This window comes from Physeter macrocephalus, chromosome 18 (assembly GCF_002837175.3).
Source record: "Physeter macrocephalus isolate SW-GA chromosome 18, ASM283717v5, whole genome shotgun sequence".
Classification (NCBI taxonomy): Eukaryota; Metazoa; Chordata; class Mammalia; order Artiodactyla; family Physeteridae; genus Physeter; species Physeter macrocephalus.
Window position 1 is genome coordinate 23,162,129 of NC_041231.1, and position 25,554 is coordinate 23,187,682.

General features: G+C 44.7%; 2 protein-coding genes across 2 annotated transcripts in view; one reads left to right on the forward strand and one right to left on the reverse strand.

Annotated features, from left to right (window-relative positions):
* Nucleotides 1–3,808: 3,808 nt before the first annotated feature.
* On the reverse strand, nt 3,809–7,149 carry LOC114484279 (uncharacterized). Its single transcript, XM_055079995.1, has 3 exons — nt 6,049–7,149; nt 4,811–5,280; nt 3,809–3,818 (listed from the first exon to the last, which is right to left on the reverse strand). Exons 1-3 carry the CDS (start codon nt 6,361–6,363, stop codon nt 3,809–3,811), a joined length of 795 nt encoding a protein of 264 aa, XP_054935970.1. The 5' UTR covers nt 6,364–7,149.
* Nucleotides 7,150–7,162: 13 nt separating this feature from the next.
* FOXP1 (forkhead box P1) overlaps nt 7,163–25,554 on the forward strand; it is a 610,819-nt gene continuing 592,427 nt past the window's right edge. Inside the window, exon 1 of the mRNA XM_007105389.4 lies at nt 7,163–7,282. The gene's annotated coding sequence lies outside the window, so the exon portion shown is untranslated. The remainder of the gene's footprint in view (nt 7,283–25,554) is intronic.

A 25,554-nucleotide genomic window follows, 5' to 3' on the forward strand; every position in this document is an offset into this window, starting at 1 on the left:
TAACAAGCCCCCCCCCCCCCCCCCCCCCCCCCCCCCCGTGGTTAAAACCTCAGAAAGTGCATTATTGTCTCTAGTTTTAATGCTGAGCCTCTGAACAAGTTTTGGCGTTGGGGAAAACCCTTTGAAAGCTGGGATCTTTCACCATTCCCTGACTAGCTTTTCAAGCCTCTCAGTTATCAAATGTGGTTTGTCTCAGAGTGCTTGATAATATTGTATACAGTTGTCCCTCAGTATACGAGGGGATTGGTTCCAGGACCTCCCTCAGATACCAAAATTTGAGGATGCTCAAGTCCCTTAGAGTACATCCCGCCTATCTGCTGCTTCTGCATCTGCAGATTCAACCCACCAAACAGCCTAAACAGCGGTTGAATCCATGGATGCAGAACCAGTGGTTACCGAGCGCTGACCATACTTTACAACAGGGGAGCCTCTGTTGTTTTCTGGTGTGGGCATCTCGTCACATCACAACACAGAGGACACACTTCTCTTGCCACTTACTGTGAAACACGTGATTTTCATTAGCCATTGTTCTCTTCTAGGAAGGAAACTTAGGAGTAGAAGATTTCATTTAGAGAATTCTGATCACTTTTACTAACCTCTCCCTTCCCCCCCAAGTCCCCTCTTCTCCTCCCCTTCTCTCCTGCTAACCCTTTCCTCCTTTCTTCACTGTCTTTATCCACACCTGGATGTCTGCCACACCTGGGGGAGAGGAGAGGGTGAGTAGGGGATGGACCTTGATCTTTACCCCCTGTGGCCTCAGCTGCTCTCCCGTCTCTAAAGGGATATGTGGGTTGGCTGTTTCTGAGAAACTAGGCAGGCTGAATAATTTCGGAGGAGGGGTGGCACATCACTTTGGTGAAGTGGAGAGTGTGAGATGGAAATACATAATGGTGCTGAGGCAGGACACCTGAATTCTAATCCTTGTCTAGCCACTAACTAATTATTTGGCCTTGGAGGGCAATTTAACCTCCCTGGGCCTCAGTTTGCTAATCTGTAATTTGATATACATACTTGGTTTTGCCTGTTTCTCAGAGTGTAGGAGTCTTGCCACTGGGATGGCATTAGATAACATTGAATTATGTATTGAGAACTAGACTCCCTTCGCAATCATTTTCTATCCTTCTGGTTGTTCAAACAACAACAACAAAAACAACACAGAGAAAACACTTTTCAGGACTTGCCCCTCTTCCTTTTTAAAAAAGTTTTCAATTTTTAATTTTAGTTTTTCAGCCACTCTTTCTTTCTAACAAAGAGAAATCAGTAACTTTGTTTTTACTGTGATTGTTTTTAATTTATGGAAGGTGATATGATTCCCATTTAATGTAGTAACAAAAACAAAAGTGGGTGCTTTACAGGAAAATATTTAGTACAATTACCATAATAACTGTACTGCAATGAGTGTATTATATTAATTTTTCAAGAACTATTATGTTATGTAGATATGGTGAAAATTAGGAAGATGGTAACTGTAGTTAAAGAAACACTGAATTAAGCGATTTTAAAGTTTCTGTTTAAACTTATAAGAAATTCAGGTATCTCATTAAGTGGCAAATGTCCACTCCACTTTCTGTCCCCCCAAGATGTGCATATGTTCATTGACACAGTATTTGCGGAACAAAGTTGGTGTTACATATAATTAATAGTATGTGACAGGGCACTCAGATGTTCTGATACCTTCGGGGAAATTTTGGCCGCAGTTAACTATAGTTTGCTAATTTTGAATTTACAGTTTTTTCCTATTACTTAAACTATAACGAAATGGGGACAAGCACCTTTGCCTTGGTGTAATTAAAAATGAAATTATGTCAGGAGCATGTGTTTAAAAAAGGGACTATTTGTTTTACCACCAAAAGGTGGCGTCCTACCCCCATGCCCTTTATTTAAAAACCCTTCTTGCTTTAATTTAACAAAAAGAAACTTCCAGTTGATTACTGATAAAGAAATGAAAATGTGCTCCCTATGAATGTAACATGACAGTGTTGAAAATGAACTATATGTTAAACTGCAGTTAAGTTTCCCTCTAATGTAAACCAAGTGGACATGGAATTCTTTAATAAGGCAGCACATTAGACAGTATTATATACAAAATTGGGTACAATATATCATGGGATTTACAACCAGGATTTCCTTTTGTCTGCAAAACTTGTTGCCAATCTGATTTTGGTCCCCCTGCTTTCAAGTGAATGTAGAATTTAAGGCAGTTAAAATGCAGAATAAGATCAGTGGCAATCTAAAGATCTTTTTAGTATGGCAATACTAATAATTTTTTTAAAACTCACTGTTCGATCTGAAAAGCCAGATCAAAGCATGAATTGTTCTTTACAGACGATGCATAAATTTGTCACGTTGAAATAAATCGCTATTCCCCTGAGTTATAATTCTGCAACCCGACATATACCATAACATGTTATATCTGGCTTAAACATTGTAGAAATGAAAAACAACAACCCCCGCCCCGCCCCCCCCCCCCGGCACCCCATAGACTGGCTACTTTGTAGATTTCAATTTAATTTCATGTGAATTCAGCATATGGAATTGCCAGTGATGTTAAAGGGTTGTTGGGAGTATTAACTGAGTTGCCATAAAGCTTCTACATCATTGTCTAGTTCATGGTAAGCATTCAATAAATATTAGATGTTATTACTGACAGCTGTAGCCAGTGAGCTTCTCAAGGGCAGGAATTTTCTTTCATTCTGCATCCCTCAGTGCCTACTGTATGGTCTAGAACATAGTAGGTGTGTCATGTCTTAATTAACATCTTGAATCAAAGACAACACAACCGTAGCCTCTAGGAAGCTAGGAAGTGCTACAGGAAGTAAAACGCATTTTCTTTATGTGGATTCTAGTCTAAAAGATCTGATGGATGGTTTTGCCTGGATAGCCTGGAATCTTACACAGCGTGCATTTACATGAATTCTACTATGTTGTAATTACCTTAGCGCTGTCTCCCTGTCTCTGGCTTTATTCAGTAGCATGAGTGAATTTTTTTTTTTTTTACTTGCAAAACAGAATTTTAAAGTGGTAGTCTTATGCTATTATTGAAATTGAGAGTTAGAATTCTTCTATAAGTGAATGTTTAAAAATATTTGTATAAAGACCTTTTCCAGAATAATTTATAATAACTTTTTCAGGATATTGATTATCTACAACTGCACTGGTCTCAAGACCAAGGGGACAGTACTAGTGTCCCCCTCCCATCGCCATCCCCTTCCGTTGTCTCCCTCTCTCCAAGTACTCTGTAGGAATCCACAGGAGTGGCTTTTAGTATATTCTCAAAAAGAGTTGCCCTGGTACACCCCCTAGCCAGTAACTGGAAATGCTGGGAGGTTGGGGTGATGGGTCTGAAAAAAAATTATTTCTGTTGACAACAACAAGCCCTAGAGCCCTATATCTTTCTAAGTCACACCTTGGAAACAGAAAGGCTTCTTCCTCCATTTGTGTTGATCATAGTGAAAGAAATGCTTGTGTCTCTTGTTTTATACATGTATATGTATATTCCAAAACATTTTATTCAGGCTCCTAATTCACTCCTTCAAATTTCTAAATTCCACCCAACTTCAAAGCAGCAAAAAGAAAAAAAAAGTCACCTTTTCAAAGAATTGGACAAAGCTTTTTGCATGTGACTGATCTCTGGGAGAGCAGGTAATTTGTGTTAAACAACTGATTGACATGCTAGCCCCCTAGGCGTTTTCCTAAGAGAAACCATGGCAAGAACACAGCTCGCGACGCAGCCACTTTCGCCTAAAGTGGATCTAACTACACATTCCTGCAGTGACTCTGACAAGGAAGTGGGGGGAAGCGTCCCACATTACACTCTCCTGATTCAGAAATACAGGGGGAAAAAAAAACCCTCACTGGCGGGTTTCTATTTCTTGCAAACAGGGGTTTGTCCTTCTGTTGAACTTTCACCTCTCGAACTCGCCTTCTTTCATTGGACAAAGTGCAGAAAGAAAGAGGAGAGACCGAGGGAGGACGGGAGAGAAGGAGAAAGGGGGTTGAAAACACCACCCCACCTCCCCCTCCTTCAACTGTCACTGATGGCAAAACACTTTCACTTTTAACTGGAGGAAACTCACATGCTTGTCTTTCCTCTCCCCTTCCTTCTGTATTTTTAGCTCAGAAACCAAGCAAATAGCCATCGCATTCCCATCTTCGTCCCTAGCTGTTAACACTCTCCCTCTCGTTTTTTTCCGGTGTCTGAATGGGCGCCCCTTTCCCCATCTTCTGAGGAATCCCCCTCCCCCATGCCCCTCATTTTCCAGGTCTTTCTTGCCGGATCCCTCTTCTGCCAGGGACTGCTCTGGCGTTGCCTTCCTCTCTCTGGTCTGCGGGGCTCTGCCTCCTTCTCCTCGTCCCCATCTAGCCTGGACACCCCTCACTCCCACCTCCCTGTTCCCCTTGTCCCCAGTCCCCGCCCCACCCCCTTGGCAACTGCGATTTTTTTTCTTTTTTTTTTCTTTTTTTTTGCTGCGAGCCTTGTTGTTTACCCAGCAGGTGGATGTGACGTCAGGGACGCACAACAGCAAAAAATAACAACATCTCCCTCCGCGACGTGTTGGCCTCTCGCGCGCCTTATTTATTTATTTGTTCCGGGAGGCCGGGGGAGGGGGGGTGGGTGCCAGCGCCCGAGTGGCTCGGAGAAGGGGGGGCGAGCCGGCTCGCGCTCCGGTGGTGGCCTGGGGGTGCGTAAGATGGAGAAGGGGCCCCAGCCGCAGCCCAGGGGGCGGGCGGGGTAGCGCCCCCGGCCCGACGTCGTCCGCGCCTCTGCCGCCGCCGCCGGCGCCTTATTTATTTATTTGTTCCGGGAGGCCGGGGGAGGGGGGTGGGTGCCAGCGCCCGAGTGGCTCGGAGAAAGGGGGGCGAGCCGGCTCGCGCTCCGGTGGTGGCCTGGGGGTGCGTAAGATGGAGAAGGGGCCCCAGCCGCAGCCCAGGGGGCGGGCGGGGTAGCGCCCCCGGCCCGACGTCGTCCGCGCCTCTGCCGCCGCCGCCGCCGCCGCTGGCTGGGCTCCGGGAAGCTAGTCCGGAGCGGAGGAATCTATTGTTATTTATTGTGTGGCGGTTGCATGCTGTACTCGCGGAGTCCCGGCCCTCGCCCGGGAGTGCGTGTGTGTGCGCGCGTGTGTGCGCGGGGGTGCGCGCGCGGGCGGGAGTGGGCGCGCGCGGGGAAAGGCCCGAAAACACCTTAGTTTGCACCGAGAGACCATTTGCAGCGGGTGAGTTTGTATTTTTCCATTTCTGCTCCACTTTTTCCCAAGCCGCCTCCTGCCTTGTTTCCGACCACTTTAAACAACAACAACAACAAAAAAAAAAAAAAAAAAGAAAGAAAAAAAGAAAAGAAAAGAAAAAGAAAGAAAGAAAAAAGGAAAAAAAAAAACTTCTTCCCATCTCCCGGCTCCACGTGCATCTCCCCCAGCCCTCCCCAGAGGCAGCCTCTCTCTCCCCCGGGTCGGGGCCCGGGCTCCCGGGTGGCTGGGGGCTGCGGGCTGGCGCGGGGGGGCGGTGGAGGGGACTCCGGCGGCGCCCGCACTCTTGGGTGCATTTCCATAAGTCAAACGGAGGGGGGGGGGGCTGCGGCGGCTGCAGCGGCGAGGAGGCGATCTCTCCTTCACCTCGGCCCCTTCACGCGTCGCTCTGCGCTCTCCACGGTTGCAGCGGGGAGAGGAATCGAGAATCCCAGGCCGCCTGGCGCAACTTTCGGTGTCCGGCGTCGGGGTGCCTGCCCAGGAGCCGGGCGGGCGCGGGGTTCGGGGTCGGGTCCGCGGCGGGAGGGGGCGCGCGCCGGGTGCCTCTGGAGCCCAAAGTTTGGACTTGGAGCAAACTTTTTCCCTTAGCTCTCCACGAGTGTTTTCCCCCTCGGTGCCCCGGGGCTGCTCCGCGGGCCTCAGCGGAATGATTGGGAACGTCTGCGCCCTAGGCCTCGCGGCTTGGGGACGTCTCCGGTGCCACGCACGCCGTGCCCCGAACCCGGCGGCGGGGGCACTCCTCTGCCGCACCCCGGAGCCCAGAAAACTCACACACACACCCGCGCACCTCCAGCTAGACACGTACCCTCTCGCGCGCTCGGCCCGGCGAACCCAGCCTCCCCGCGAGGGATCCGAGGCCGCCGTGGCCAGCTCGGCGGGTGGGAGTGGGAACAGGGTGCGCTGCGGGGAGTCGCCGCGCCCGGATTCCTCTCCGCGGCACCACACGCACTTTCTGGGTGTACGTCCCTCTTAAGCCTGGGGAACAGGGGGGATTTCCCAAGTCCCGATATGTCTTGAGACGTGCGCGAGTCGCCGAGACCCTTCGGCCCTGTCTCGGCGGCCGATGGCCCTCCGTTCCTCTGCTGCGCGCCGCCTTCCTCCCGGGCTCCCCGCGCTCCATTCCTGCCCCGCAGAGAGGATTCAGCTGAGCCAGCCGGCGAGCCGGTCGGGTGTGCGCTTCGGGTGGGGACCGCGGTGGCGGCGCCGGGAGCCGGAGGAGTTTGCCAGTTGCCGTGGGGTCGCGGTCATTCGCTGCCTCCGCCTCCCCTCGCCTCCGCCTCCCGCCCCCCTCCTCCCCAGATACGGCCGCTCTCGGAAACTTTGATTCCTTCTTCTTTTTGGCCCTCGGCTAGTCCCCCTCCCCACCTGTTGTGAGCTCCGCCTCGGTCCCCGGAGACTGGCGGTGACACACGCGGGCGCCGGGGAGCTTCGCGCCCAGAAACAAAGTCTCAGGCCCCCCTCCCAAGTGTTTGCTTCGAAATCGCTGCCTGCAACCCGCCCCCCCCCCGCCCCCGATTGCGGCTCAGCTCCCGCCCCCTGTGAGAATAAGGACTAAATAAACAGTTGTAACTCCAAACCTTGCGCCTGCGATCGTATCCCTATTCCACCCCCTCCCCCTTTCCTCCCCCCTCCTTTTTTGTTGTTGCAACTTTGTAAGATCCCGGGGAAGGTGCTGAGACTTCGGCTCGGGCCGATTTCCCGGTCTCGGGATCCTTGCGGGGAATCCCTGGGCCACATCCTCTCTTCCCTCCACGCGCGCTCGCGGGTCCTTCGAGCCCGCCGCCCTCTCGGTCTTGGCCCCCCAGGCTACTCATTTATCCCGCCCCACTCAGTTCCCCCCAACCTGCACCGGGAAGATTTGCTGAGGGTCGCCCCGGTTTCTTGTCGACCGCAGAATCCGAAAGTTTGCAAGAAGAGGATAGCGCGCGGCGAGCAAGCGGGCAAGGGGCAGCGGCTGCGGCGCCGGGGACCATGGTGCTGCCGGCGCCTCCTCCGCGGGCGTGAAGGCGGCACTCCCACTCCCTCCCCGGACTCCGCGGGTAAGTCGAGGCGGCCGCGGGCGGGGGCGCGAGGGCCGGTGACACCCTAGAGCTTCGGGCTGTACCCGGGGGCTCTCTGCGCCCAAAGCCCCAGCATGGGCGGCGCGAGCGCAGCGGTCTGGCGCCGGAGCCAGGAAATGTGCCCATCCTCAAGCCGGTAGGTGCTTTGAAATACTGGACTTTCTCCTTTTTTCCTCTTTTCTTTCCGAAATCCGAAAATCTGGAGATCAAAGTTTAGCATGGAGTGTAAAGTGCTCTGATAAAATATGATGACATCCCTCGCTCCCCTTCTCACCCCCCCCCCCCCCCGCTTTTAACTGTTAATTATTTCCAAGTCATTGTGTCCAAATACCCTTGCCGGGCTGATTACAAAGTGTATTGATTTAGTCTGGGCTCATCCTACACGTTCGTCTTAATTCCTTTTCCTTTTGCTAGACCAGAAAACCCGAAATGAAACTTATTTTCTTTCTCTGAGCCCCGCCCCCTTCTCCCCCCAACCCTCATCTATGAGGCTTGAGCAGAATAATGGAATTAATATAAACATTTCATTTGGTTGCATTTGAGCTTTTCCAGCCCATTTATGAGGGGCTGGTGTTGCTCTCATTGCCGGTCACAGGTATTTTCCAAGTTCGGGTTTCCCTTTTTGTTACTGCTCTTTAGACAGGAATGTTGGAGGGCCATTCTGTATTCCCCCTGAAAGGAGTCTACACATTGAAACCGTCTACACTTTACTTTTGGTTGTCCGTAGGCTTCAGGATTTAGGGCTGGCACAATAGCTGAGTTGAGAAAACCTGAGGGATAGTTAAGAGATTTTTCTCCTGCTGAAAATACATTGAAGAATATTTCCAAATTTTTACCTTTCGTCTCCCTTCCCCTCGTTTTTTCCACAGCGAGAATCAATTTAGGGAGAGATGTCTTAACTGGAATTTGAAGAGAAATGGTAAGAGTTCAGGTGTTTTCTACCAAGGGTTATCCTGTATAATTGAGACACAGGAGTTCCTATTATTTTTGACTCCAGAGAGAAATGTATTGAATCTTTTTGAGAATTCCACTAGAGTTTTGATTCTCAAAGTGAAAATACCCATCTCTTTAAGGCCAGGAAAAGAAAATTGGGCTCACAGTTTCAGAGATCAGGAATGAGTCTTTTCCATCTCTGACTTCCCTACTTGAAAGGTCTCATAATTAAAGAGCATTAAAAATATTGAAAGGAATTCAACTAGTTACCATTCACACGGTGTTAGCTAAAATCTCACTGCAAAGGGGGGAAAAAAGGTTTAACATCTTGTCACTGGATGCACCCCACTTCACCCCCCTTAGTCTTTGGATTAGTCATTGTATGAGAGGGAGAAAAAAAAATCAGTTTTTTTTTTTTGGAAAAGTAAAGTAAACAGCCTCCAACTGCTGAACCTTGACAACCCAAATTAAGGAAGCAGGAGAGATCAAACAGAACTGCTGCTGGGTTGTTGTCACGAGCTCTACACGGAGAACCCTGGACTATTCGATCAAGCAGCAAAGCTATATATTCACTAATGCAGAAATGGACCATTGCAAATGCTGATCTTTGTTGTGCAAGCAGAGGCTTGCTTGGAAGGAAATATTCAGCCCCTCTCCAGGCAGCATTTGAGTTCCTTATAGGTGCTGAGTAGCTAAACGAGTTATTTTTATAATGCATTTTTATTTATGAAGAGAATGTACCCAAAAGGGCATTAAAAGGATAGTAAGTCTTCTAGAGGTTGTCTTGCTACCCAGAACTGTGCAGTGGAATTCTTTTTTACCAACATTAGACTCCTACACTAGAGTTAGATAACGTTTTCTCACATCAAGTTTAGAAGATCTGCCTTGTCAGGGAAGCCAAGGTTTTGTATGTGAGGGTTTAAATCTGATGTGAAGCTCAAAAAAAAAAAAAAAAAAAATCAAAAAAAAAAAATCCCTGGTGATGAAGTTTTGTGTCAGCCCACTCTTGGAATTTAAAAAGGCGAGAGGGAGCGTTCTCCAGATTAGACATAACCTCTTTTTTTAGATTGACATTCAGCATGACCACGTTGCTACTTTTATTCAAGTTCTCTGTAACTTGTCCTTGCTTGTTGTCTAGGAACATTTAACTGCTTTACATTTTTAAAGGCAGTAGTAACAGTAATTGCTTTAGCATTTTGTTTTCACAGGTTTATCAAAGTATAATGAAAGAAGCATCAACTTTCCAAATTAACTGCCTCAAATTAAGGGGGTTGTATTGCTGGAGACCTGTGAAAGATTTTGTGTTTATATTTAAATTCTGGAGTATAAACTGTGTAACACTTTTTTTAAAGCTATAAACTATCCCCAAATTAAATGTCATTTCATATTAAGTAGAACAAAGTAGGAAAAAGGACAACTAAACTCACAGAGAAGAATAAAAATAATTGTCATTGAAGGATTGCATTTGTAACGAACAAATGTCAATCACATAGTAAGCACTTTGTGTTTTTTTAAGTCAGAGTTTCATAACCAGGGTGCCCAACATGTTTCAAAGTCTGTAGCTTTTATTGGATATACCTTTTATTGTATCATTAAACAATGTGAGTTAAACATACACATGGATGCTATTAGGCAATTTTCTGCAATATGTAATGTTTTTTAAAAAGCTGTAAATACTTTCTCGTTAAATCATTTGTACCAACAATAACAAAAGTTAACCGGGTTAATGTTGAGCCTGGGCATGGTTTTCTGTTACTAAGTTTTTCCTTGCTTCCTTGCTTCTCTTAAGACTCTAGCCCCGGCCTTTGCATTCGGAGGCTCTACTGAAGGATATGTCTGTTCTCAGCAGTTGTTTAACAGAAGAATTGTGATATTTCCTCAACAAATATATTTATACCCCGCACGTCCAATGCCAACATAAAGGAAGAGAAGGGAGGATAGAGCCGATGTGACAACTTATTTTGAACCCAGCTTCCTCTTTTCAGCCAATCTTATTGTGCTGTTGATTTGGTTTTCAGGTTTTACTTAAGATGCAAACTCACTTTCGAAATGTTATCTTGTAAAGAGTCTGCATCCCGCAAATGTGCGTGTGTTCAATTTAGGTGTTATAAAGTACCGATTACTTTTCGGTGGGGATGCCAAGAATATTTACAGGGCATCGCAAGGATTCTGTCTTTTAAAAATAATCTTAGGTACCCGTTAATAAAATTTAAATAGATGGCAGACTGTCAGAAAATAGTATAAATTTTGTTTATGATTCAGTTACTTTAAGGTACTTACATTAAAGAAACTCATTTAACCCCTGACTGAAGAGCATTAAGTGGGGAGGCAAGCCCTCCAAAGAGCTCCTACCGCCCTTTGCTCTCCCGGTAATCTTCAGTTACTACAATTTAATTGCCACTTCAAGGCACCGAGCAGGAGCTGGTTCTCTGTGGCTGAAAAGGGGTTTCCAGATCATAGCTAGATTTGCACAGGTGGTACTTTGGTTTCTCAAAGAATTTTTTTTGCTTAGGGCTTTTTTCTTTTCCTTTCTTATCCTGTTAGGTGTCATACTCCTTTTATAGAATTCCGTCATAGTAAATGTCATTTTTGCTAAGGCAGCAGTATTGTTCTTTTTTTTTTAAGGATGTTTTTTGGACCTAGCGTATATAAAGGTCTCCAGCAAGTAGGGGTTTGTCTTCTAAAGAAAATAACCTTAAGAGAGTCATCTGCTGAATAGACTGGTGAACTTTATACACCAGCCAACATGGACTTTTACTATTTGTAGGGGATTTTTTTTTTTTTTTTTCTGTAGTTGATGGTAGTAATCCCACCAGGTGATCAAACACTGAGTTTGTAAATCAAGCCAGCAAGCCAAGTAAGTTGGGCTGGTGTGATTTCTAAATGATCTTTCCTGTGCCTTGTTACACTGGTCTGTGAGTCACTTTGCCATACGTGTGCCATCCAAGGAATCATCTTAAACTGATTTTTAAAAATCTTTCTCTTCCTTGGTGCTTGGCTGAATTAAGGTTAGAGGTTCCGAAAGCTAGAACGTCAGCGGGCCATGAGATGAGACAAATTCCTGAAACAGGGAAACCTGGGCAAATATGGGGTATCTTATGCATGACGCTTGTTTTTTTTCCCCCTGGGACCCACATAGTTTATTTTGATGTGCGTGTGACGATGTGGTTAATGGAAATTAAGCAGATTTGGCTTGTGCTGCCAACCTAAAAATAAATGTTGTGAGGAACGTTTGATTTCAAGAAGTGCTTTGGTTTTGCATCCCATAGATAATGTGCTTGCAATAATGGCTGCCAAGGCTGGTATTCTGGAAAGAGGAAGTACAGTGGGGTAAAGCGCATGGCAGTCAGGGAAGACAATTTGACAGTGTTCTTTGTTTCTTTAATAAATTACTTTTATTAATTACAGTCAGTTGGGGCTAAGGCATTTTTCGGGCCTTATTTAGAAGTCAGCTCCCATTCACAAGAAGGTTGTGCCAGAAACTGCATCCTTTTCCTCGTACTGTTTTACCCAGTCATGAAAATCTCTTGACCGAGTTAGCTTGAGGATGTCTCTGCACAAGACCTGTGTTTCTTTTTGAAATACTCTGACCCCAGTTTTTAATACATGCCCTGCCTTGTGTACAACAGGTGTTTGGTAGTGATTTTATGGGATCGAAAGTGAGAAAAAGCATTTCCTACCTAGCCAGCCACTGGGAGAACTGGCTGCCTGAAAGAAAGAATCTGGAACTTGAACATGCATATAGATGGGTTTTTCCGTATGACCCTCCCCAAGCTATTTGCTTTTTAAAAAGTGGGGGAGGGGCTCCATTTTGTGCCTCGATATTTGCTGTTAAGTTGTAGTAATTTAAGACTATTGGAAGAGTGCAAAGGGCAGTGGAAGCTTTTTAGCCGTCTTGATGCTTGAAGCTGCTCACGTGTGGGGTTAAATTAGTTTCTTCAATCTGAGTACTTTAACTAAATCGTAAACAAAATTTATATTAGATCCTGACAACTAATAATCTATTTAAATTACATTAGAATATCTGGACAAAAATTTAATTAAAGACAGAAGTACTGTCAAGCCCTGTAAATATCTTGACAGGTCTACTCAATTGGAACTGATATCACGAAATATTTACATATGTCTGATGTGTTCAGGAACATCTCGGCAGGGCCTGTGCAAAGCTAATTGCACTTTCTTTCCAAATCACATTTTCAATAAAATAGGTTCTTTTTTTTTTTTTTTTTTTAAATAAAGGAGCATGAACACATACAAAATTGTGTTCAAGTGTTCTGTTTACTATTTAGTTCTGTCTACTCAGGACCCCTCTCAGATGGGTTTATTTCCTCTAATGCTGCTAATTCAGACACAGAGCTGAAATGGAGGAATCACTGATTAGAAAGCTCGTGTCATTCTGTTTTATTTCAACAGTTTGAAAATATCTGGGGCTAGCATGTTAGAGGACAATTTGCTCAGGGGAGAAAAATGGACCTGAACCTGGCATTATTGGGTCCCTGTTTGTATTAAATAGGAGATCCTCACTTAGGATGGGACAAAGATGTTTTCTTGAATTTTATTTTTGGATACAGACTTACTTATTAGTAGTAATTCACGTGGACATTCACAGTTTGCCAGATTCTCTGGTTTTAGCTAATTCTGTGATCAGCTTTATTGGCTAGGACCCTGAATAACAGTTCTAGCATCAACTCAAAAGCAGAATTTCCGAGGTTTCCTTTTCTCCCTCCTGGCTCTGCAGTTGAATCATAATGTGGCTTTTCTTGCTTCTGGTTCCTTGTCTTCGAATTAGGGGGAGTGTTTAAGGTATGTTCTTTGAGCTTAAAGATCTAAGGCCACCGGGGCTGTGTAGTTACTCAGACTTTTAAAGACGTTCTTGGTGCTCTCAGGACAGTGACTGCAGCTCCTGTGGGGAGGGAGTGATGTGACTTTGGCATGAGTTTCTCCTGTCCCAGAGCCTCTCTCCTGAGTTGGTGATTCCCTGTCAGAGGAGCTGGAGGCTTCCTTTCCCGGGGACAGGTAAGCACAGAGGTGGAGGCGGATACTCCTATGCGAAGTGGAAGAGGTTTGTGGTTGCTCCGAGTTCAACATGTTTCAAAGCGATTTCCCGTGCTCACCTGCTTCCAGGTCATTGTGTGTCTGTGCGTGTGTACACGTTAGGGGGGATTTATTAAAACACAGATCCTCCGATCAGAACTTTTGCAGACTGACGTGCGAATGTGCGTTGTTCACAAATCTCCCCTGGGGTAATTCTGATGCACGCTAAACAGAGACCCATGGACCAAGTGATTTCTGCTCCTAAAGACTGTGGAACTGAAATCTTTATCTTCACTTGGAGTTTACGGACTAATTTTTTGTTTTATTTTGAGACCTGTGTTCTTTTTAATGTGTTTGGATTTCTATGAAGAATCAAAGCTGGTGGTTTTTAAGTATGCATGAGGATTGGAATCGCAGCAGAGCTGTCATTGCAAGCACAGACGTAGTCGCAGTGTGCCTGGATGTGCCCTATCGGGGGGTGGGGGGCAGCCTTTGCATTTCCGAATAGCTCCCCGTGTGATTCTGACGCCCACCGAAGTGGGAGAACCGGACTCCTCAAAGATCAGCATTGGAGGACTCTTATAACTCTTCTTAAGGGTTTAACTTTACTGTTTGCACTTCATGAAACCTAAGAAAGGAATATGGGTTCCCTTTCCAGAGTCAAGCACCAAAAGAAACATTAGATACTTAGAGAAATAGAGGCAGAACAAGAGCCTCACAGTTCAGGTGAGTGGTAGAAACAACGTGGCACATCGGTCGTTCTCACCAAGTACCAGACATTTCTTTCAAATTATGCCTCGCTTGCCTCCATGTTTCCAATGGGCGTCGTCATGTTGTAGCTACCAATTAGTGTCAGATGGCTTGCTGGAATTTTCTTTTCTTTCTCCAAGTATTTCATTTTAATTTAAAAATCTGAACTGTTTACCCATTAGATTAACCCTGCTGGCATAAGTACGTTGATTTTCCTAGGCATCTTGGGAAATTCTCTCTCATTGTATGTGATGGGGCCTGCAGGACTATTGATGGAAGTAGCCTCGCCAAGGATGCCACACAAATAAAGCAAGCAGAATCCTAAGACAAATGCATCCTCCAAGATTATGAGATAAAGGAAGATAAAATGCTAAGGAGGCTTGTTTAACTATTCAGGGCTTCAGCTAAAGATCTCTCCACTAAGATCAAAAGAGTTATTTAAATAAAAGTTGTATAGATGTTTTTCATCTGTATTAGTAACGTACCTTTTGAAGTTGCCCAGCAATAAAATGTTGGTCGAAAATGCCCTCACCTAAAGTAAAACATAAAAAATTGCCACTTGACTTTGGGTGTGGCTTCGTTGTAATATATAACCAAAAAGTTGGCAGTTGTTTCTATGTTTCGAACTTCACAGTTGCTTGGGCTCTGGGTTTGGGTGGCATTTGGAATATCCCTGTAATACAAAGTTCTTTTATTTCTGTTCAGACCCCGAAGGGCTTAAAAAACCATCTCTGATGGGTCAAGTTTTAAAACTGGAGTGTCTCTAACTTTGCATGGAGGGTTTCTATAAAAGATGAAAAACGGGACTGGTTGAAAAAATAGAAGGTGCATCGTGGAGGCTGCATGGTCTTACTACAGCTGTCAACAGTGGATGAAATCTACAGCGTGACGTTAAATCACTCTCCCTGGTTTGTTGAAAAGATGTTAATCATTTCACTAAGAAAGATTAAGTAATTAACTGATTTATCATTAGGGAATCGATGACAGACCCTTTCTAGTGACGTATTACAGAAATTTTCTAATAGAAAGTTTGCCGCATTTAATTATTTGGAAGAAAGTTAGTTGAACCTTGAGGGGGGGGGGTTGGGTGGGACCTCTTTACGGAATAGTGCTGTCCACATCCAACTGTCAATAATTTTGGAGAAGATAGTCTATTACAGTGGAAAATGGTTCAATTTCGGGTTTTCTCTTAGGGGCTTCATCAGGCGTGTTGTTGCAGACCCGCTGTTCTGCATGCCTTCTCTGGGCTTAGGGAAGGGTTCAGTCACTTAAATGTGTTCATCTTATTTTCTAAATCATGGCTTTTGTTGCAGTATGATGGCCTGTTGACAGTAAACGCGCCGTCCTAACTTGGGTGAGCTTACAACAAATTCTTATACTTGTAGGAGCAAGTCATCCTCACTGCTGACTGGGGGTGATTCTCCCTTTTGTCTTACTGTCCTTGAGGCAACAGCAGCACAAGGTTTAAATATTTTGGGATGGGGATGGCGTTGTGGATAGGGGGTGTGTGTGTGTGTGTGCGTGCGTGCGTGCGTGCGTGCGTGCGTGCGCGCGCGCGCGCGGGGGAGGAATCAACTCCCCATCTGGCAGAACATTTACCTTGGACCCCTTTGTCCCCAGATCGTAGGTAAGATGTGATTCTAGCTTATTCTTCCTGTGCATGTATTTGCGTCAACTCAAAATTAAAAAGATGCTTAAAGAGAGATGCCGTTTCTGTGTTTGTTTTTGTTTATTTCAATTAGGAAGCAGCACAGTGGCCTTTTACTAGCTACAAGAAATCGTCTCTGTGTCAGAGAGGACTTTTCCCTGGCAGAGTACTGAGGTGGGAAACTTCTTCAAGGTAGTTGTGAGACTTTTGAAAATGGTGCAAATGGATTTTATATGGGGGTTTTAGTATTGTAACAAGTGCCCCAATTGTTGAATAAAATGCGATGCCTTGGCCTCAAGCGCTTTGATCTGTGAGTTGAGGGAGACTTTTGAGCAAAGAAATCTGGCAGATACTTACAAAGCAACTTCTCTTAAAACTTTGCGCTTACAGCTTTCGATTTTTGTTATGAAATGTGTAAGACACCAAAAAAGTGTAATTCAGAGAATAATTCACTGGGCCCCCATGTGCTCAGCTTCAGAAAGAATGTATTTCTGATCCAGGTTGAAGAGGCTCCTGGCATATCTTAGCCCAGTCCTTCTGCCCTGGAGGTGACCTCTGCTCTCAGCTGGCTGTTTTCCACCCCATGGCTTTCATTATACTTTTAATACTTATGATTGTATTCCCCCAAATACAGGGTCTTCTTTTGCATGTAAAAGATGTGTTTTGGTGGTATCCCCCTATATGTGTTCTTTAGTAACTTGATTTTTTTTGTTCAGTACCATTAGTAAAATTCATTCCTATGAATACATGTGGCTGTAGTTGATTCATTTTTCCCTGTGAACCTTTTAAAGTGCTGAATATTAATTCAAGACAAGCTCTTCACGCTTGAATTTAACACCCAGCAGCGTTCTGCAGTCCTGTACATTGAAAATATAGGATGGACGTGAAACTGTCAGTCCTGGTCACGTCTTCATAATATGCTCATTTGACAGTGTTTTTTTGTTTGTTTGTTTGTTTTGTTTTATGGGGGAGGGAAAAACTTTAAAGTCAAACATTAACCAGGGAATTTGATTTCAAAAAAATAATAAATCAAGTGGCTGATCTCTTACATTGAAGGAGGAAAAAAAAAAACCGAAAACAGACGAGGCATTCATTTGAAGGATCCTAGCCATTTTCTCATTCTAATTTTAAAGACTTGGTTTAGAACTTCACAGTTACATATGCAGGGTAGCAAGTTAAAAAGCGATGTTTAATTAACAGGCACTTTATACTTCTGTATTCTTGTTACGATATAAGCACCTTGTTCTTCAGAGTAGAAAGTGATTTCTGCATATTTTCAAGGACTGGCATCTTTATGGTAAGAAAGCCACATAAATAAAGATATACTTAGATGAAAATCGGAACATGTTTTTAAAATAGTGTGTGTCTCCTTTCAGCTCTGTTATCAAACTTGCTGCCTAAGCCGGAGCTGGTGCTCTGTGATTATGCTAATGACCAAAAGAATCGATGATGCGGAACTAGATGAAATCAGTGGTATAATCGGAGAGAGTTATCAGGTTTTTTTGTCATTAGATTTAGTGATAAATAATACACTGTTCATTTTGAGCAGAGAGAACATATTTAATTCTGATGTGTACAGAGTATCGATTTAGTTAGGCTTATGGCTGAGTAAAACGATCATCTTTTGTAATTTCAGAGGAAAGATGAAAGGCACTTGTGTCAGCCTGGCTGACTGACTCGGGCCATAGAATTGTTTACCTTGACCAGCCAGGGGAGGGTGGGAAAACTTTTTTTTCTCTCCTCCTAGGCAACTTGGATATTTGTACTGACATTTTATTAGGAATATCAGGTACTCAGTAAACAGCATAAATGACTGGAGATGTTAAACAAAATGAGTGTAAAGGTAGATAGTGTTTCCCTCAAGAATGGAGAAAAATATAACAAAGAGGAAATGTTTGGACAAAGCTCTTTTTAAAAGACGGGTGTGTGTTAAACAGGGCCCATTAGAGTCAGTGTTGCCCATTAAACAATGGCTTTAATTTAAAAATTTTTCTGAGTTTCTCATAACAAATAAAGTTATACTTGGTAACGGTTTATTTAAGGAGAAGTCATCCTTGTGACTTGCCATCTTTTTCCAGGTTCCTGAAACCTTGGGGGAAAACACTGGCGCCGCCTCCTTTGTTGCAAAGGGGTTTCTAATGCACTTCTCCCTAAAAGACATGCTTCCCTGGGTAGAGTCGGCAGTCCTTTTACTACCGTACAGCAGTACCAAGTGATAAGAGAGAAAATAAAAGAGTAATTAGCTATGTTTTATAGGACATAAAGAAAGGGTGATGGAAGTCTATAAAAGAAGAAAATCAGATCAAAGGCCGCTGTGATGCTATTTTTTGAAAACGCAGTGTAAAAACGGTTCTCTTAATAGCAGAGGTCCCCATCCTGACTTGGCCAGCTGTGTTCTGCCATTTTCCTTTCCACAGTCCTGTCCGTCCTTGGTTGGGTCTTACCAGCCATACTGTCTGCCATTCCAGTGGTGGCCTTTTCGGTGGGAAAGCAGGCCAGTTGGGTAAACTTTTGTGATCTGGCAGGTGTCCACTGGGGGCTCAGATCAGGTCAGGCTCGTTTTTATGTGTGTCCAAAGCCAAGATTTCAACTTGGTGAAAGGCTGTGGAATTTATTTCCCAAAGTGCGGCCCAAACTCTGTTCTTTTTTTCTTCAGCTGCCTCCTTGGGCTGAGATGATTGCTTAATGCTCTTAATTATGCTGGATACCTCTGTATTTTCAAACACCTGTGTGTAATTCAGATCATGGGTGGTCACGGAGCCTGGCTCACTGGACAGCTTCGCCTTCCGAATGGGGAAATCCCAAGGAACCTGACCATGGACCGTGTGTTAGGGGGCTGAGTAGAGGCTTAAAAGGATGGAATGTTTCCCTTGAACTTCCATTGTGCCATGTGAAAGATCCTTAGTCATTGGGTTGCGGCAGGTCTTAGAATGAATACCTCAGAAACAATGTTTTAAAGAATAAACTCTCATTCATTGCTGGTGGGAATGCAAAATAGTAAGTCACTTTAGAAGACCGTTTGGTGGTTTCTTATAAAACCAAGCTTACTCTTACCAGGTGATCCAGCAATCCTGGATCCTTAGTGTTTATTCAAAGCAGTTAAAATCTTAATGTCCACTCAGAAACTTTTACGTGAATATTTATACCAGCTTTGTTCATAATTGCCAAAACTTGGAAGCAGCCAAGGTGTCCTTCAGTACGTGAATGGATAAATAATAGCTATGGTACATCCAGACAATGGAATGTTGGTCAGCACTAAAAAGCAATGAGCAGTTAGGCCGCAAAAAGACATGGAGGGACCTTAAATGCATATTACTAAGTGAAATAAGCCAATCTGAAAGGGCTATATACTGTATGATCCAAATTACATGATATTCTGGAAAAGGCAAAGCTGTAGAGATAATGCAAAGATCAGTGGTTGCAGGGTGGGGGGAGGGAGAGACGAATAGGCAGAGCTCAGAGGATTTTTAGGGTAATGAAAATACTCTGTGTGATACCGTGATAGTGGATGCATGTCATTATACATTTGTCCAAATTCATAGAATGTACAACACCACGAGTGCAATCGCACACTGGACTACAGTCTAGTGTAGACATCACTTTGATATGCCCTGGGAAACTGAAAATTTTATGTGATTTGCTTTATTGTGATACTCGCTTGACTTTGGTGGGCTGGAACTGATCCTAAAATGTCTTTGAGGTGTACCTGTACTTGGTCTTCCAGTGTATGCATTTATATTTTCTTCCTCTGCAAAGAAACCCCATTTGAGGACAGCACCATCAGGACCAACCTGTGTCTCTGATGTTTGTAACATATATGAGACCAGGGGTACATACAGGCCTCTGGAGCTGTAAGATTTTTCTCTGGATACGCGTGTTATACCTGTGGGTGTGTACACTCGCGTGTGTACATGTTTGGGAGGTGTATATTGTGAACGAAATAGGATAAGGTTGAGGATCTGGAATTGAGTTTTAGTGAGTGGTTCAGCTTTTCTTAATCCTTCAAGGTTAGAAGTGCATGGGTCCCATTATTTCTCCATGAAACCCACTAGGGACATCTTTCCTTTTCCATGGGCTCTGATGGTCGTACTAAGCACATTTTGGTTTGCAGGTTGGAGCATGGATTAGGTGTGAGGTGAAGACACGCTTGCTGTATGTATTACATATCAACTTTTGAGAATCTGTGACAACCAAGCCAGGTTACCTAGAGTGTAAATAGCCTGTGAAACACATTATCTGTAAAAAATTAGAAGTAAAATCCAAGTCTCTTGAAACTTTTGAAAATTCAAACATCAAACTAAAAGTGAGAGTGGATCAGCTATGGGATTTGTGGGCCCGGTGCAAAATTAAAATGGGGGGGGTTCCTTGTGAAATACTGTGAAATATTAAGAATTTCAAGATGGTGACAGCAAAACATTAAACCAAGTTGGGGCACTTCAGAGCACGGGGCCCTGTGTGACTGCACAGGTCACACCTCCATGAAGCTGGCCCTGCTTGGGATTCATACACTGTCTTGAAGGGCTTTGCTTTTTTGTACCAAGGTTTCCTCTCCTGCAAGACAGGAGGACAGGGCTGGGACAGACATGGCAGGCTGAGCCCCTCCTGTGCTGCTCACTCAGCGATCTTGGCTTTCTCTCTATTACTGAACCCAGATTGGGTTGCAAATCCCTGTGAAAGCACATTCCTTGTCCTGGGTTGTAAGATCCATCGAGTGCAAAATATTGGTCATCCTGTGCACGAGGTGTTCTCTGCAGGCATTTTGCAAGGTCCTCTGAGGGAAGCCAGTCCTGTTCATGCTGTTCTTTTCCTTCTTTGTCTTTTTCTTCTCTAGCCCTTCTCCCAGTGTCTTGATCCTTTGACTGTACCTTTGTTGCCTGTCACCTTCATTGCTTTTCGTTGTCACCTGCCCTTGGCTTCATCCTGGGAGAGGTATGCGGGACCTAAAATCTGAAGGCAGCCTCAGAAAAGAGTTTATGCTCTTGTTAATTTTTTTTAAATTTATTTATTTAATTTATTTATTTTTGGCTGCGTTGGGTCTTTGTTGCTACACGCGGGCTTTCTCTAGTTGCGGCGAGCAGGGGCTACTCTTCGTTGCGGCGCGCGGGCTTCTCATTGCGGTGGCTTCTCTTTGTTGTGGAGCACAGGCTCTAGAGGCACAGGCTTCAGTACTTGTGGCACGTGGGCTCAGTAGTTGTGGCACGTGGGCTTAAGTAGTTGTGGCATGCGGGCCTCAGTAGTTGTAGCTCGTGGGCTCTAGAGCGCAGGCTCAGTAGTTGTGGCGCACGGGCTTAGTCGCTCCACGGCATGCGGGATCTTCCCAGACCAGGGCTCGAACCCGTGTGCCCTGCATTGGCAGGCGGATTCTTAAACACTGTGCCACCAGGGAAGCCCTAAAGTGTTAATTATAAAACAAGCAGATTCTGTCTGGAGGTGCATGGGTTGATCACCTTCAGGAACTGCAGTGAACCAGGCCCTACGTCATGGAGATGTGATTGGCTCAAGCCGCACAAAATGCAAAATTCATTTTGTGGCCTGTTGTACTTCCGCTTTGGATGGTCAGGATGTCCTTACTGATGAAGATTAATCGCACTTCTCCAAGGTGGTTCAACAGGGTTTGAGAAAAAGAGGGGATTTTTTTTTTTTCCTGCCGTACCAAGTTGTAGAATTTCAACATAATGGGATGACTTCGGAATGTTTTACCTTGGGCCAAGTGGTTTTTGTTCTCTCCTGAAATTCGCACGGATCCTCTGCCCCTTGGTAGCTTCGGTGTCCGGAGCGAGTGACTGAGTCTTTGGGACTCAGCGTACGTTAGTGGCAGTGACGGTGCTGGGGTTTGGACCAACGGGCGGCATAAGTGAGCAGATGTATGCAGAGCACTTAACAGAGCTTTTGGCTTGTCATGAACACTTGGATTTTTGGTGATGGTTTATTATTAATAAGAGTGATTCCTGTTATCTAAATTTGTGGTTTTTTAGGACTTGGTCTTGGCAGTTCACTTCCTCCTTTAAAAGGGATGATAACAAAAGTTGGGGAGATTTAAAAACTTCCCCTCCCACGCTTTCTTGCTTCCCTGCAACATGCCCCACGTTTCTCTCCCCAAGGGCTTCTGCTGTCCTTCCCTCTTCTGTCGGGCACAATAGCTCTTCCTGACACAATGGCACGTGATGGTTTGAGAAGGCTGTGAATGCTGGGAGGATGTCGTTTGAGCTGACGCAGGGCCCGTTTCTGGGAGCCCAGGGAGAAGGCCTGCACGTGTTTTTCTGGGGAGGGGTATGATGAGTTTGTTAGGAGCCCCCAGGGGGCCAGGCTGGGGGAGGGACTCTCCATGTCTCTGTGGCCTTCTTAGGAAGCCAAAGGTTGCCAGAAGCAGGGTGGCACCAGTGTCTGTACGCCGCCTTCGAGAGGTTGCTCTTTGACTCTACTTACGTTTTGTAAATAAGTTTATTTGTACCCTTTTCTTTTTAGATTCCACATATAAGCGATATCATATGATATTTGTCTTTTCTGAGTCATGGATGTAGAAAACAAACTTACGGTTACCAGGGGATAAGGAGTGGAGGGTTAAATTGGGAGATTGGGATTGACATATACACACTATTATGTATAAAATAGGTAACTAATAAGGACCTGCTGTATAGCACAGGGGTCCTAGTCAGTACTCTCTAATGGCCTATATGGGAAAAGAATCTTAAAAAAAAAAAAAGACTGGATATATGTATAACTGATTGACTTTGCTGTATACCTGAAACTAACAACATTATAAATCAACTATACCCCAATAAAAATTATAAAAAAAAAAAAGGCTGCTCTTTCAGAAGCATTTGAGGGCCTAGGGCTTTTTTTTTCCCCATAGAGAAGAACATCATCTTCCCCACCGGCAGGTCTGATAGGGAAGGAGGAAAGGAAGGGAAAATAAGTTCCTGTGAGTGATCCCCTGTCTGGCTCCTGCCCCGCTGACAGTCCGAGGCTGTGGACATCAGAGCCTTCCTATCTGGCTATTTCCCAGATTGCCTGTTGAATTCTCTCAGCAACCTTAATTTTCACACTAAAGGGACTGGAAATGATACTTCAGTCGGGTCAAACGTTAGACTACACAAGGGTTTTGTAGTCAGGTTTGGGATTTGAATGTGTTTACGTAGTCTGTCTGTATTATTTTTCCCTGGCAAGGTGTCTGGTGTTTAGTTCCTAGGGGAACAACAGAGCTGCTCAGGACAGCTCACCACGTGCACACCAGTTATTAACTTGTAATCCATGCACCCTTTTCGATGTCTGTTTCTCCACGTCTGCCAGGGTGGCTGGAGAATGAGCTAGCCGTGCGCTTAGCAGGTTGGGAAGGGGGGCCGCACATTTGCCAACTAATTCCCCACGGTGGTCGTGAACCATGTTAACAGAGCTGTTTCCTATTCGTTCAGCCACACCTGTATTCAGACGGGCTGGGTCAGAACTTTTAACCGCCTCCATCTTGGTGGACGAGGGACGTGCGTGTTTGTGTATTTCTTAGTGACTGTGTAACGTACAGTGGAGAAGTAAGTTATTTTACTGAACATCATGGAATTAACACATGGATTCCTCCATTTACTCAGTCATTCATTCACACGTTCACGCGTTGATTTACATATTCCTCACTTGTTGTTTTATTGACCCGACATTACTACCGGGCAGGAAAGCATCACTTCCTGATCCCCTGTCTCCCCAGCTTCTCTGTGCACATTCTCAGTTAGACGTTCTAACACAGCATCATTTAGACTCCCGAAGGTCATTATTCACGGAGGTCTTTGTCAACAAGCTTATGGGATTCATCTCGTTCCACCTTTTATTTACTAAATCTATGGCCGCCCAGAAGCAAATGAGTCATCTGTACACATAGTTACCATTCCTGTAACACGTAGGGCTTTCGGTTGCATTTTGACTATGAACACTCCACTAGGTAGTATACCAAGTATAAGCAGCCGCCTTTTCTTTCTAGCCTGAACACTTAATTAAAACCTGACAGATTGATTTTTCCATTAGGCCAGAAGGCAGGTGTCGTCTTGAACAATTCTTGATTTGAATTTCTTATTGAGTCTGTTTAGCTTCTTGTGGGCACACAACTCCCCCTGGCAGCCCCAAATATATGTATTTGGTGGAGACTGGTTTACCCAGTGACTTTTACACAGTGAATTGGTAAAAAACAGAAGAAAATACCTTAATAGTTAGTTCCTGTTAAAAAGGTGCTGATAGGGAATGGCTCTCATGCCTGCTGTATTCTTGGCCTCTCCAGGGAATGCTGCCTTTTGAGTGATGTTGAATGGCAGTCTGAAGGCCAGGAAGCTGTCGTTTCTTATCCTGTTTTTACCCCTAATGCTCCATCAGGGACAGAGTGACAAAGACATTGATGTCCACAGCCCCTAACCCCTTGGTGGATCATTTGATTTCTTTCCTTGCCTGTTTTCAGCGTTCGTCCTCCCAAAATGGCACGGAACTAACTGTCCAAAAGGATTGTTGGTCTGTTCACTGAAATATAAATCCCCACTTATAAATGTGAAAAAGCAAAACAGAAGAAAAACACCCCTGCAAAAGCCATTTAACTCTATTGATAAAGAGTTTCATTAGTTCTCAGGACACTGACTAGGCATGTGGCTCTAGTTAAGGGTGTATCCAAATCCCGATCAGTGCCGTATGGGTGTCGGTCATACTGTGGCTTGGTGGTTAAGGGCAGGGGCTCTGGAGTTTCGCAGACTTGGGTTTAAACAGGCTTTTTAACACTTGTTGGGTGACTTAGAGCCTAGTAACCTTTCTGATTTGCCTTCATCTTTCATAAATATGTGTGTGTGTATAAGAGGATGTAATGATAGAAGTTACCTCATGCGTTTGCTTTGTGGATTAATGAGATAATCCATGTAGAATGTGGTGCATGGTGCCTGATAAGTATAGGAAGGAGCTGTATGCACGTTAGCTCTTATGATTGTGATTATTCTACCTATTGGTTAAAAGTCACATTAAATAGCTAAGATGGATACAAGATGCGGAACTTTGCAAAGATCACGAAAACCCGAAGGAGGCATACTTCGCCTACATGGAGTGAGTCTGAACCTCAGGTTAATCACCTTGTTGGTGTGTTTTGGAGTATGTGTTGATTGCATTGGTTTGATCGCTTGGCTTTTGAATAAGCTCCTAAAATATGGTTTTGTCTGGTGTTTTTATTTGCTTCCGAAATTGGTGCAGGTGCAGAAAACAGGAAGCGAAACCTTAGGCGGCCCAAGGGAGCCTCATTCAAATCGTGCCAGGCAGGTATAATATACAAGTGTTATCACCTTACTGATAATCTGGCATGCTGTGAGTATTCCACGTGCCATGGGGATTACGGAGAGTGAAGTCATACGGCAGTTTGGCACCAACTTGCGCGGCTCCTTAGGAAGGGTGAGAGAGAGGAAAGCCCTCATTCTCAGAGATGGTGTTCAACACAGCTTCACTCGTCCAGAGGCACAGGCTTGCGGTTGCCATTTTGTCTGCTGGCACTTCACATTATCTTTGAGGCTGTACCTCTGGAGAGCAGGGAAGGTATCTTTCATAGATGAACTGGCACCATGTCTCTGTAGTTTAAAAGTCTACTCTGAGTTTGAGACTACATTGCATATTGCTCCACATTCTGACCTGTGGAAAAATTTGAAAGTTGAAGACCCATGGCTAGAATACAAAGCTTTCCAAATGTTTTAAGTATTTGGGTAGCCCAATGGTTATATCTAAAGAAAGCGTCGTCTTTAAGGTTTAATTTGGTTCTTTGTCCTGGAGGGTTTAGGGAGAGACCATGGCTGCCTTGCCTGTGTGGCGGGGAAGGTCCCTCTCTTTGTCTTTGGCCATATGATCATCTTTGCATGTAGTGAGCCCTTGGGCATGCGTGGAATTG